The following is a 14361-nucleotide window of genomic DNA, read 5'->3' as shown; positions in this document are numbered from 1 at the left end:
TGTAAATTTGTGAATTACAGAAAAGAAGCAGTTTTAATATAAAATGGACAAAATTGATTTCTTTCTCTGCTTACAGAGCTTAATAAGAATCTCAATCCATAAACCTTTAAAATGAAACAATAGAAACTCCAACAATTCAGAGCTAATGTAAATGAAAACGGTTATCTTCCAAATCATAGCATAATAAAGTAACCTTGAAACATTGGCGTTGGCACTATATTGTTTTCTAGTTTAATTAAATGGCAATTTTCAGCATTATGTAACAGTGATGGAATTAAGTGATGTTTCTAGTAAAAGAATTTTGCAAGTATAATATATTTTAGTATTAAATTCTACTTGTACATTTAGCAATTAAAATTATTCTTGAAATGATGATGGCATTTGAAGGGATAGGGAGCTGTCAAAGAGGATTTGAAGCTTAATTATCTCTTTGGTAACAAAATGCATAATCTTCCATTACAACACTTATTTTCTTATGGTAATTGACTCATTTGTTCTCTGGTTATCAATTTAACTTCCCAACCACAAACATGTGCTCTTACATTGTGTTTAATTGGTGTGAATACTATCTACAGAGTAGTTAAAATCCAGAGAACATTTTAAGGGCATTATTTTATAATTGATGAAAGGGAAAGTAATGATTAATTGAACATTGCTTATGATGGTTTTTTTTCTAATAGTCTGTGAAAGTCTGTTTACTAAAAATGCATACTGAAATAATCCGCCCCCTCCTCCCCACCTTTTTTTTGAAGAGGATTTTGCTGTGTTTTCCAGAGTAATTACTTACTCTGCCCTAGGGGGAGCCTCAGTTCTTTCAGTTCTTTAGACTCAAGGAATATGTTAATTCCTTGGAAACATGGCACCTTAGTAGTTAAGAGTATAGGCTTTGAAGATAGAAAAAAATTAGTATGCTGTCATTTACAATCTAAATAAGAGGAGTGGGGACAAATTGTGGGTGTGGGTATGTGCTTATAATTTTCATAATGGAATAATAAACTATAAATTTACCAATAGGGTAAAGGAGGAAATAGGATGAGATAAACAGGGTTAGAAGGTACCTAGGTTTGTTTGAATATACCTTGTCTTTATAGATTTAAACATTTACAAAGTAGTTCCTGAAAATGGAAAGTAAAATGAAACAGGTGACTCCAAAGGTATATCCAGTTGGTAATATAGCCACATAGAAAGTTACAATTCTAAGTAAATTCTAAGTATGTGGAATTATAATTCCATATAAATTTAAAATTGTAATTGGACTATAATGTACCTAGTGGGATTTACTCTAAGGACACAACTGCAAAAAATCTTAAGTTGTTTTCTGTTATCGTATTGTTGGTACAAATGTTTATTCGGAGACCATGGGTGTAAGATAAAGTAAATGAGTAATTATGTTAGTGTCATTGAGAACAGAGCTTTTTGGCTTGAGAGGAAAATATAGATGTAAAATTAAGAAGATTCAGCTAAAACCTACAGTCTTAGACTTAACTGGAAATATTAGTAGAAAATCATGATGAAGTTTATACTTAAAAAATACAGAATTGCTGACTTTGTCCACAAAAAGGGCCTCAGAGCAATGACCATAAACTGAAGACCAGTAGAGTCATGTGAAAAAGGACTCAGGAGCTTTCACTGTGTTCAGATTTCCTCCATTGGTCAAATATGGGATAGTTTAAGAATCAAAAGAATAATAACTTCAGTAAATTGAAACTAACCAAATATATCTTAAACTAAGGGCACTTAATACTTAAACGAAAAATCCTCAGCAATCACCTTTGGGAGAGGATATTAGAAAACCAGCTCACTGTTTTGAAAACGTAAGTGAAGGGAAAAAAAATCAAGCATTTATTCTGCCCCTTTTCAAAGAACTGTACTTTAGGATAACCGAATAATTGTAGGGTTGTCCTAATATTTGAGGGGATATAATAATAGGTAATATAAGGGATATTTCTCTTTATAGAATGAGTGATAGAATAAGAGTGTTACTATTTTGCACTGTCTGATGGGCAGTGATAACCAAAGGCTGTTAACATCACCAAAAGACAGATAGACACACATGATGAACCTCCTGATAGATGCACATGGAACTGCCTATGAAGTAGTGTCAGGTGGGGGGTGGGGCGGGGAACTAGCCTGACTCCAATCAAGGTTCTACATTTAACTGTGAGCTTTCAGAAATAACATGTTAAATACCACTATGGCAATGTAGTCAGCAAAAGACAGATTGCAGGGAAACCTTATATTACAAATGACTTGGTTTCTTAAACAAATTTCAAATAAAAGATAAAGAGGAATCTGTAGATGCAAAAAAAAAAAAAAAAACCATAAGAAACAAATTAACACCAGTGAATGCATCTTGTTTGCCCAATTGGAATGAAGTAGATCATTTTTAAGAACACAGAGGCCAGATGCAGTGGCTCACGCCTGTAATCCTAACACTTTGGGAGGCTGAGGTAGGAGGATCACTTGAGCCCAGGAGTTTGAGACTAGCCTGGGCAACATAGTGAGACCTCCTCTGTACAAAAAAATCAAAAAATTAGCTGGGTGTGGTAGTGTGTTCCTGTAGTCTCAGCTACTTGAGCGGCTGACGCAGGAGGATTACTTGAGTCTGGGAAGTCTTGGCTGCAGTGAGCCATGATCACGCCACTGCACTCCAGTCTGGGCAACAGAGTGAGAACATTGGCCAATTAGTGAAATGTGAATACCAACTGGATAATAGGTGATATTAAGAAATTATTATTGTTGTTACTGTTATTATTATTTGAGACAGAGTCTTGCTCTGTCACCCAGGCTGGAGTGCAGTGGCACAATCCTGGCTCGCTGCAACCTCTGCCTCCTGGGTTCAAGCGATTCTCCTGGCTCAGCCTCCCGAGTAGCTGGGACTACAGGCATGAGCCAGCACGCCTGGCTAATTTTTGTATTTTTAATAGAGACAGGGTTTTGCCAAGTTGACCAGGCTAGTCTTGAACTCCTGACCTCAGGTGATTGCCTGCCTCAGCCCCACTAAGTGCCAGGATTACAGGTGTGAGCCACCGCACCCGGCCAGTAAATTATTTTAGATACCAGCCTGATAATGGTATCATGGTTATGTTTAGAAATGAGAGTTCTTGGGTTATAGAGATACTCAAATATTTATATGTGAAATAATGTAACACCTGGAGTTTGCTTTCAAAATAATGTGTGTGGGGTAGAGGTTGGGAATGGAATGGATTAAGGCATAGATGAATCAGTATTGACCATGACTTGATAATTGTTGAATCAACATAATAGGTACGTGGGATTTATTCTGTCCTCTTAAATAAAAAGTTTTTTAAAAGAATATAGGTTTTGGAGTCAGACTGCCTAGGTTCAAATTCCAGATCTGTCACTGACTAAGCCTTATGCTATGGAGTTAGCTTCTCTGTGTATTAGTGTCCTTGTCTATAAAATGGAAAAATATAATAATAACTACATAATGGAATTGTTGTGGGAACTAAATGGTTATAAGTGGAAAGCACTTATGAATGTTAGTTTTGCTGTGTTAATTATCACACATCAAAGATATATGTTAAAGTTATAAATCATTGGCTAAAGATCTTAGTGTACTTAGGAATAGTCTAGTTGAATTCCTTATTTAGTAACCCAGGGATTTGAAACCCACATTTAGTAAAATGTCCAGTGGTAGAACCAGAACTCAACTTTATGTCTCTTGACTCCTAGCCTTTACAACTGCTTTACAGTAAATAATTATCAAAGAATATCCAAGAATCAAAAGACAAAAGTTTTACAAATTTAGTTAAATGATATAATGACTTTTAATGATAATTCATGAGTCAGGCAGCATCTCATCTAAAGAACAGAGATAAGCACTACACTGGGCAGGCAGAACAGTTAGTTTTTGCAGGGTAACTTGAGGAGGAACAAAGAAATAAAGTGGGTTGGTTAACATCAGTTGCTTCAGATTACTTTCATTGTAAGGGTCAAAGCAGAAGGGACTTTCTTATGATGGCTAAAAGTGTCCCATTTGGGGATTTGACACACACACTCCCCTGATTTCTCAGAAGGTGACGTAAATAACTGAGGTTCAGTTTGGTGATGTGCAACTTTAGCATGAGTGACTTCACTTTGGTTCAGTCTGTTTGATTTGATCTGTAGAGTAGAAGCTCAGTCCATATTAGTAGCCTCCCATAAATTTTATTTAACACAAGTAAGCTTAAGTAACCTTGTTCTAAATAAAAAGACTCACAATTGCAAACATGCTCAGTTTTCCTGCATCTAAAATGTATTGCAGTTCAGATGAAAACTCCAAGTTCTTGTTTGTCTGTTTACTTTGAGAAGGAACAGACAAACTTAACATAAGATGAGTCTAAATTTATCTAGGGGGTGGAACACTAAACAAACATGTTAGAAAAATTTTGAGGAAATGAAGGAAGAATATTTGTTCCACCATATATTATAACATATTGCATAGTTATAATAATTTTATGGTTCTGGCCCAGGAATAGACAGATGGATGAAACCAATTAGTGTCCTGAAATAAACCCCCAAGAGTACACAGATTTTAGTATTAAATCTTTCAAATCAGTCATTCTTTTTGGAATGACTGATCTTGCCACTTAGATACATGTAAAGCTGGATACTTAGTAAGTCTAGATTGTTTTGTAGAAATAGAAGAAGAACATACAAGTGAATATTGTTATAGTACAGAAGAAGGGAAAGCCTTTGGAGTAAAAATAGTGAAATACAGATGCTAAAATGGAGAAGACTTATACATTTTACCATATGAAAACATAAAACTTTGTTACAATAGATGCCTTAAGTTAAAGACAGAAGAGGAAACAAATATTGGCAGCATGAATATAAGGGGTTCATAGCTTACTGTATTAGTCAGGGCCCAGTTAGGAGCCAGAAACTATACTAGGCATTTTTGAACAGAGAAAATTTAATATAAAGAATTATTAATGGCCAGTCGTGGTGGCTCACACCTGTAATCCCAGCACTTTGGGAGGCCGAGGCAGGTGGATCACCTGAGGTCAGGGGTTTGAGACCAGCCTGGCCAACATGGTGAAACCCCATCTCTAGTAAAAATACAAAGATTAGCCAGGCGTGGTGGTGCATGTCTGTAATCCCAACTACTTGGGAGGCTGGGGCACAAGAATCATTTGAATCTGGGAGGCGGAGATTGCAGTGAGCCAGGATCATACCATTGCACTCCAGCCTGGGCAATAGAGCAAGACTCCATCTCAAAAAAAAAAAAAAAGAATTATTAACTATTAAAATCTGCTTACTAAAAGAGGGCAAAATAGGGCACTGAAGAAAACAAAAATAGTAAATATAGGGATTAGCTATGACTACCTCTTGAGCTGAGGGAGAGAATCCGAAAATCAGGAAGACTGTTGTTCAGACCTTGTTGGAGACAGTGTAGCTGCTGCCAAAGGACATAGCTATGGGCCAAAGCTGGGGCACAGGAAATCCCCTGCTGGGAGGCCTCAGAGCTGGTGTGCAGAAGACACCTGCTGGGGTGCTGTGGGCTGGACAGATGATAAGCAGAAAGTTGCCCACTGGGATGACATGAGTTGGAGCTGGTGTACAGGACCCTATCCAGTGGGATGCAGTGTGTCAGAGCTGGTGCACAGAAAGCCACATGCTGGAGTAAGCTAGAGAAACTTACAAGAGGGTGATCATTATTGGGTCTTTTACAATCAGCCTCACCATAGGAGCAAAAAGAAGAGCATCCTCCAATCTGAAAATTAAGCCCATCACTCTGCTTTGCTGTGCAGTGTTTTCCTAGTGCTGTTAACAAAGCACCAGCTGACAAAAGTCCATATCCACTACTGCAAAGAAGGACAGGTTTGGAGCTGAGAGCCTTGAAATAATAACTCTCATTATGCAAAAAGCTCTTATATATAGATAAGAAAATTATAACTACTCTAATTGGAAAAACGGCAGCATATTTATATACATAATTCACAAAAGAATAAATATAAATGGCTTGTCATTGTTTGAAAGAATCAAGTCAAATTTGCTATTAATAGATTTCCTTGATTTCATCTTGTTGTACAGATTTATGTTTTCTGGATCTTCCATCACTGTGAATGTATGTTGTTTCTTAAGATTATACATGATTTCCCTCCTTGGGAGAGGTTCTGCTTGCCTGGGGTTCTACCTCCTCTCTGTACTGTTGTTCTTCATTTACCTAAGTTATATAGCTAGTTTAGATTTCTCTCCAGGGCCTGCTGTAGACAGTGCAATGGGTTAAAAAAGTTCTTTTTTAAAAAAGGAAAAGGAGATTGGAAAGACGTAAATAAAACTCTCTACTCACAGACAAGCATGATTGTCTGTGTAGATAATCCCCAAACTGTATTTACAGAAGCTGAAACAACTCATAATGAGAGAATTTAAGATGGCCACAGGATAAAAGGTTAATACACATAAATCAATTTCATTCCTACATACTAGCAGAGAACAACTGGAAATTTTTAAAAATTTAAAGTACCACTTAGAATAGCATCAAAACTATTTGAAATACCTAGGTATTTACTTAACAAAGCATGAATGAGATTTGCTTACTGAAATCTATAAAACATTTATGAAAGAAATCAGACTTAAATAGAGAGATAAACCTGTGTTCAGGGAAAAGAAGACAATATTTTTAAGATGTCAAGTTGCCACAAATTCAATACAATCCCAATCAAAATCCCAGCAGGCTGGGCAGATTTTAGGTCAACTGTAAATAAAGCTGCTGTCATTGCCATTGTTGTTGTTATTTCATAGAAGTAACCTGCAATGGAGTTTGCTGCTTTGTGATGTAGGGAGTTCCTGTCATTCACACTTTTCAAACATGGATCATTAAGACCCTTTGTCAAGGATGTCATACAGGAAATGACATCATTCGGTAGGATGCTGGACTAGATGATCTACTTCAACCCTTCTAATTAAAAATATTGTGATCTATTATTTGTAAGTTATCAATTTACAACTGTGGGGCATGTGGAAAGGGAGCTACTGGAATATTCAGACTTTTTCAAATATAATTATCCTTCATCACCCTGAAAAACCATTGCATATAATGAGGGGTCTTAGTAATAGGAGTGTGTTGCATGAGTGAGCTGTTTAAGGACTCTAATGTGACATTTGTTTTACTTTTTGTTGTTGTTGTTCTTATCAAGCTGACTGAAAAAGAAAGTTTTATCAATCTTTTCAACCTTTGAATTCTAATTATAGCTCTTAGAAAATTGTATAAATCTTAGGGAAGTAGTCTTTAATATTTATTTTTAGACATTTTTAATTTCTCCAATATAGTCAGCTTAGTAAATAATTCCAAATAAGGAAACTCAGAAATTATCTTTTAAAACAGTTAGTTGTACCAGCAAATCATTTTTTAGAGATAATTATATTCCTAATATGTATTTTTATTATATATTTATGTTATGCTTTTCCAAAAATATGTGGAAGTTTCAAATAATGAGTAAAAATCCTGTGGATTTTATGATTTAAAAAATTGGTTGAAATATGAATAGCTGACTAGTTCTATTTTCATTAATGTCTTAATTTCCTTTTTTATTTTAAAGCTCAACCTGAATTCCTGAAGCAACCTACTAATATATATGCTCACGAATCTATGGATATTGTATTTGAATGTGAAGTGACTGGAAAACCAACTCCAACTGTGAAGTGGGTCAAAAATGGAGATATGGTTATCCCAAGTGATTACTTTAAGATTGTAGTAAGTATTTTTCAAAGAATTATGTTTATTTCTGTAACCTTTAGATATTTTTAAATGTAGTCACCAAGAGATCAGTTATCTTATATATACTAGTTTATGTGCTGCAAGTGAAATAGAAAAATTTACATAGAATGTAATATCTTCATTGGCTGATGAGAAAGCTGAGCCCAGAAATATTTTGGTAGCTTATGTAAGATCACATAGCAAGGCAGTGGCTTACCTAAGCCTAGAGTCTAGACTCTTTCTTGAACACACTGGCACTCTGAAACACAGCTGTCAGCATTTTCTGGCAGATGATTAGCACATACGTGTGTGTGTGTGTGTCCCCAGTTGTCTCCACAGCTCTCTGTTCAAGAAGCAGAAATCTTTCCACACTTCCTCTTGAAGTGTGGAAAGATGATCCTTTTGAAAAACATAATATGTAAGAATGCAACTGACTATACAAAGCTTAACCTTAAATCATAGACTGATGCCAGACCCTTTAAAATAAGGATGACCCAGTGTCAGACAATTGTTGTCACAATAGTTACAAAGATTCTTTTTTAAAAATGCATTTAAAAAGTGTCAAATGTATTTAAGAACACTCAGCCATAATTGCTTTTTACTATACTTTATATATAGTAAATGCTTTGTAGATATTACCTACTAATATTATCATCAATATCTAACATTTTAGTAATAGATTTATCCAGCCTTAGTAATAAAGATTAATGACATACCTTGAGATCTATACATGACATTCATAAAAATGATCAGAACTGTAGTTGTTAAAGACATAATATCTCATTACAAATTTGTCATACAAGTAATTCATTCTTAGAAATATACTTTCTGTTTTTGAAATGCATGATCTCCTGTTACAAAAAGTAATTCACAAGTATTTAACATTATAAAGCAATCTGTTATAGCTAAAATAGTCTTTTAAAAATCAATATTTGAAAACTTTAGAAAAATTTTAAACCATATTTATTATACCAATAACAATAGTTAATTTTTTTTTTTTTTTAAGATAGGGTCTCACTCTGTCACCCTGGCTGGAACGCAGTGGTGTGATCATAGCTCACTGCAGCCTCAAACTCCTGGGCTTAAGCAATCCTTCTGCAAACCTGGGTAGCTGGAACTACAGGCCCACAGTACCATGATCAGCCAGTTTTGTATTTTTATAGAGATGGAGTCTCACTCTGTTGCTCAGTCTGGTCTTCAGCTCCTGGGCTGAAGTGATCCTCCTGCCTCGGCCTCCCAAAGTGCTGGGATTACAGATGTGAGCCACTGTTCCTGGACCAATAATAATAGTTGACATTCATATAGTACTTTTTCATTTAAGGAACGCTCACGTGGCTTCATTGAATTTACTGTAGTCTAATCTGTTAGAACTATTGATATTATAGTCTTAGGAAAAAATAATACCTTAAATTCACAAATTGGACTTAACTATGGTCAGATGGTATTGCGTGCCAGATCTTTTTCCAAGCAAAAGTGTACGTTTGCAAACAGTGAGAGTATGACTTTCCATGCGTTAAGTTCTTCATTGTGAATGACAAGTACGTAGTCATCTATTCAGTTAAATTGGTACTTTGTCAGTGCTTTAGTATGAGATTAACAGGTGCTTAGATGGATAATATGTAATAATTGAATCATAAAAACTTTACTTGTTTTTTTCCTCTCCAAAAAGCATATTTTTTGAGATTTTGGTCTGGTATTTCTCAATTAAATCATGAAATTTTATTTATGCTTTTCTTCTTCAGAAGGAACATAATCTTCAAGTTTTGGGTCTGGTGAAATCAGATGAAGGGTTCTATCAGTGCATTGCTGAAAATGATGTTGGAAATGCACAAGCTGGAGCCCAACTGATAATCCTTGAACATGGTAAGAGGGGCTGAAGTAGTCAGATGATAGAGGCTGTGTGCCTGATGAACGAGCACCCATGAGTCCAAATAACTCATGATTGATGACCCACTAGTCAAGGCCAATATGTGGCATAACTGAGAGAAAAAGAATAGCAGTCTGAATCATTTATATTACATAAAATTACCCAGAAGCACAATTTTGGATAATGTTGAAAAGAAATTTTTACTAAGAAAAGAAAGACTGAATATTATAGTCTTAATAAATTAATTTTTTAAAGAATTTAGTCATCTTAATCTCACAAATATATTTCTGTCCTATAAAGAAAAACTTCTTTTTTTCCCCAATTCTATGCACTTTTATTAACACACTTACAAAAAATTGCATTCAAACACTGAGGAAACTAAATAACTTTGGAAGCAGAGCTCATTGTTTTCTGCTTACATAGAAGTGACGATTCTGGGCTGTTGGCACCAAATAGCCAACACTCATAAAACCCTGACTACTATATATCAAACATAAGTTAAAATCATAGGCACAAGTTTATCAGATCCACATTTCTTAGAAAAACTTAGTATTTATTTTGCATTGAAATTTTTAGTTTTTCCAGCATACAATTAATTTACCTTTTCTGATTACCACCAAAAAACCAAGTTTATTATTTAAAAATTCAGATAACGATGAAAAGTATAAAGAAAAAAAATCCATCCTGTATCTCAAATTAGGGAACCCACACTGTAATTTGAGCAGAGGTTTAATAGAAGGAATTAACATTGATATTGGGATTGGAGTAACAAAAGTTTGACTAGTAAGAAGTAAAGAGAACTCTAGACAATGTAAGAATGGCAACTGTCAGGCGCAACTAGAACCCCTACGTCTGAGATAGAGCCCTCAGGAAGAGGCCCCTCTTTTTAAGGTTGAGGTCCAGACCCTGTTGGAGACGGTATAACTTACTGGATGGCAGAGAAGTTGATATGGTGTTTTGCTCTCTAAACTTGCTCAAAATCTCCTTTCTGGAGGGTTAGGGAAAGCTGCTCACAGAATAGTGTCTCACTGGAGGCATTCTGCTACAAAACCACCCAGTGGATCAGGTATAAGGGGAAGCTGCTGGCTATAGGAGCCTGCCAGGGTAGTACACTAGAACCAGGAAGGAAACGCCTTTCTTCTGTACCGTATCTCCATTGCCTTCTTATTGATAAAGTTTAATACATATGCCAGCTGGCAAAGGAAAAGTATATAAAGGACATGGCTCTGTTTCTGCAGCATAGGCAATGAAATCAGAATTTGAAGCTGAGAGGCAGTAAATTGATAACTGGTACACACTGCAAATCCTACCACCTGGATATACTGTGTATGGTTTTATAATTTCCTATTTTCTTGCAACAGCATTGCTGTGTACATCTTTCTATGTCAACAGTTGATCTGCATCAATATTGTTTATTATTAAATAGTATATATATACACTGTTTTATATACCAGATTTTATATTGGTTAACATTTAGATTGTCACTTGTTTTTTCCTACTATAAACAATGATGTATTGAACTTTTTATGTGATTATTATACTAAATTACTAGAAGTTGAATTATTGGATAACAGGTCTGTGTTAAATTGATAAGGGTATTTGCTGGGTGCATTATTTATTTGTTTTAGCAACTAAAACATTTTTCATTTTGAGCATTTCTCAAAAATACATGAAAACGATGCCACTTTAGATGTCTGATCTTTTATTCAAGTCAAATACAATCAGGTATTGGTGTGCCTCCTGGAAGAATTTCTCTGATGATTGTAGTTTGGCCAGGGAAGCTAATTGGCAAAGATGGCCCCTACTCTGGCTTTTCACTAACATGGCATATATGTAGGATTTTTATGTGCTGTTTTTTGAAAACTATACTTGAGAGTACTGTTACAGAAAAGCATAAAATATTAGAACTGCTTTTTTTCTTCTTAGGTTTATATATACCCTCCCCTGTTTATTGGAAATGATTTTAGTAGAAGCATGCCATTTTTCCATCTTGGTGAAATGCCTGAGTACAATTACCAAATAAGGCACTAGCCGAATTAGTGAAGTAGATAGGCTTATTTCTTTTTACTTGCAGCAGTGACTTTTCTTAGTAAACCTCATGGCTATTTGGGATATATTTATTTACATGGTACTAAGCAAAGGCACTTCAGTATATTTGTGTTTGAGATTACTGTTACAAATCTAACTTTAATAGTAGAAATGGTAAATATGCCAGGAAGTTCCTAAACTAATCCTAATTGGGCTTTCCTCTGAAAATATTTATAGTGTAAAAATTATAGTCATAGTATATTTGCTTCTCTCTTTTTGATAATAGTGTTTTATGAACTGATGAAATTTTTTAGTGTCGTTATTGGGCATGCATTAAAGATGCATAGATTATAAGAAGAAGAGTGTCATGTTATTGTGTTTTCTATTTTGCTGTTTTAATTGCAAGATAAATATTTATGCAGGAAAGCTAAAAGAAGGAATACAGTAACTTATTAGATCTTGAGTTCTGCTTTTTTAGAGTTAACAATTTAATAAGGGATGTAAGAGATGTATACAACTTGAATACCAGTCCAGATGCATAAATAAAGCAGCATACAGTTCAGAAGAGAGGAATTCTGTCTGTGTGATCAGGGAATTTTTTCGTGTAAGATGTCCCCTTTGTAATAGGCCTTGAATTATAAGATTTCTAGATGTTGATTCAAAGGAAGACCTGGATCAGTATGGAAATACAATAGAAGACCTGTTCCTATAGGAAGGTAGCCTTTAACAGCAGGATAGGATCAGATCGCATGATTATAAATAATAAAAACAATGCCATGTGTAATGAATATGATGGTAAAGTCAGGTTTAGAGGAAGACAGTACAAGCTGGTTGAAGGAAAATTGTTGTAAGAGGCCATTGTGAGATGATAAGTACTTATAGTAGAGAAATCAGTGGAAAAGGATCCTACTAAGGAGATTGTGTTAGTCTGTTCTTGCATTGCTGTAAAGAAATACCTGAAGCTAGGTAATTTATAAAGAAAAGAGGTTTAGTTGGCTCACAGTTCTGCAGGCTGTACAGAAAGCATGGTGCTGGCATCTGCTTGGCGTCTGGGGAGGCCTCAGGAAGCTTCCAATCATGGTGGAAGGCAAGAGGGGAGCAGGCATCTCACATGGCAAGACCAGGATCAAGAGAGTGAAGTGGGGGGTGCCACACACTTTTAAACAACAAGATCTTGTGAGAACTCACTATCTCAAGGACAGCACCACGCCATGAGGGATATTCCCCCATGACCCAAACACCTCCCACCTGGTTCCACCTCCAACGCTGGGGATTACCTTTTCACATGAGATTTGGGCGGGGACAAATATCCAAACTATATCAGAGGTGTTAATGATTTATCTGATTGAGACTTTATCAACTGATTGAACATTAATTGTTGTAGAGAAGTCAGACATACTTTCAGGGTTTACCCAGGTTTTGGGTAACTAGGTGTATTAGTCTGTTTTTACGCTGCTGATAAAGACATGCCTGAAACAGGGCAATTTACAAAAGAAAGAGATTTAATGGGACTTACAGTTCCACATGGCTGGGAAAGTCTCACAATCATGGTGGAAGGCAAGGAGGAGCAAGTCACATCTTATATGGATGGCAGCAGGCAAAGAGAGAGCTTGTGCAGGGAAACTCCCATTTTCCAAGCCATCACATCTCATGAGACTCATTCACTATCACAAGAACAGCATAGGAAAAACCCACCCCTGTAATTCAATCACCTCCCCCTGGGTGATTCCACTGGGAGGTGGAATGGGAATTGTGGGAGTTACAAATTAAGATAAGATTTGGGTGGGGACACAGCCAAACCATATCACTAGAAGAATGGTGACACTTTTACACAAATAGAAAAGGAAGGCAGATCAAAGTGGAAGGAGATTTCCACTTCTGTTTAGGATATAAAGAGGTGCATAAAGAAAATCCCACTCTCACCACAAGAAGAGCTTAGTAAGCTACAATGTCATAAGTTCTCTTGAGCCCAGCAGAGAGCTGAGCATGCAAAGGAAATGCATTAGTTCATTTTCACACTGCTAATAAAGATATACCTGAGACTGGGTAATTTATAAAGAAAAACAGGTTTAATGGACTCACAGTTCCACATGGCTGGGGAGGCCTCACAATCATGCAGAAGGCAAAAGGTACATGTTATATGGTGGCAGGCAAGAGAGAATGGGAGTCAAGTGAAAGGGGAAACCCCTTATAAAAATCATCATATTGTGAGACTTACTACCACAAGAACAGTATGGGGGGAACCGCCCCCATGATTCAGTTATCTCCCACTAGGTCCCTTCCACAACTCGTGGGAATTATGGGAGCTACATTCAAGGTGAGGTTTGGGTGGGAACACAGCCAAACCGTGTCGGCAACCAAATAACCTAAATTCCAAAAAGGACAACCCTCCCCACGCAACCCCCTCAAAGGCATCGATCATATATGCATTGTTTCACTTTTGGCAGAACACAAGAGAAAGAGACAACTACCATAAAAGTGAGTAAGAGGAAAACTCCTAGAGTTTTAATTAAAAGGCCTTTAACTACAAGGCCAAGTATGGCCTAGTTTGGAATGTATGGGGGCCTCGGACAGAAAGGGAGTTTATACTTTCTTGCAAGCACTTTTCCTTGGGGCTCCACAGAGTACTCCCAATTAAGAGGAGGCAAAAGCAGGAGACTACAGAAAGCCATCTCTGTGGTATAGGGATGAAGGACGTGATGATCTGCAGCTGCAGAGAGAGTGATGCAGAGCGGCCTTTGTGCCTGGGAGACAGGACAAA

At 36.3% G+C, this 14361-nt stretch overlaps 1 protein-coding gene across 1 annotated transcript in view; it reads left to right on the top strand.

Moving 5' to 3' along the window:
• Positions 1-14361, top strand: part of NEO1 (neogenin 1) — a 269841-nt gene that overhangs the window by 130560 nt on the left and 124920 nt on the right. Inside the window, 2 exon segments of the mRNA XM_033189458.1 lie at positions 7548-7702; positions 9448-9568. Coding sequence (XP_033045349.1) covers positions 7548-7702; positions 9448-9568 — 276 coding nt within the window.

The sequence above is a fragment of the Trachypithecus francoisi genome, unplaced genomic scaffold, assembly GCF_009764315.1.
Source record: "Trachypithecus francoisi isolate TF-2019V2 unplaced genomic scaffold, Tfra_2.0 Lachesis_group3, whole genome shotgun sequence".
In the NCBI taxonomy this organism is placed as follows: domain Eukaryota; kingdom Metazoa; phylum Chordata; class Mammalia; order Primates; family Cercopithecidae; genus Trachypithecus; species Trachypithecus francoisi.
This window is presented reverse-complemented; position numbering and strand designations above follow the sequence as displayed.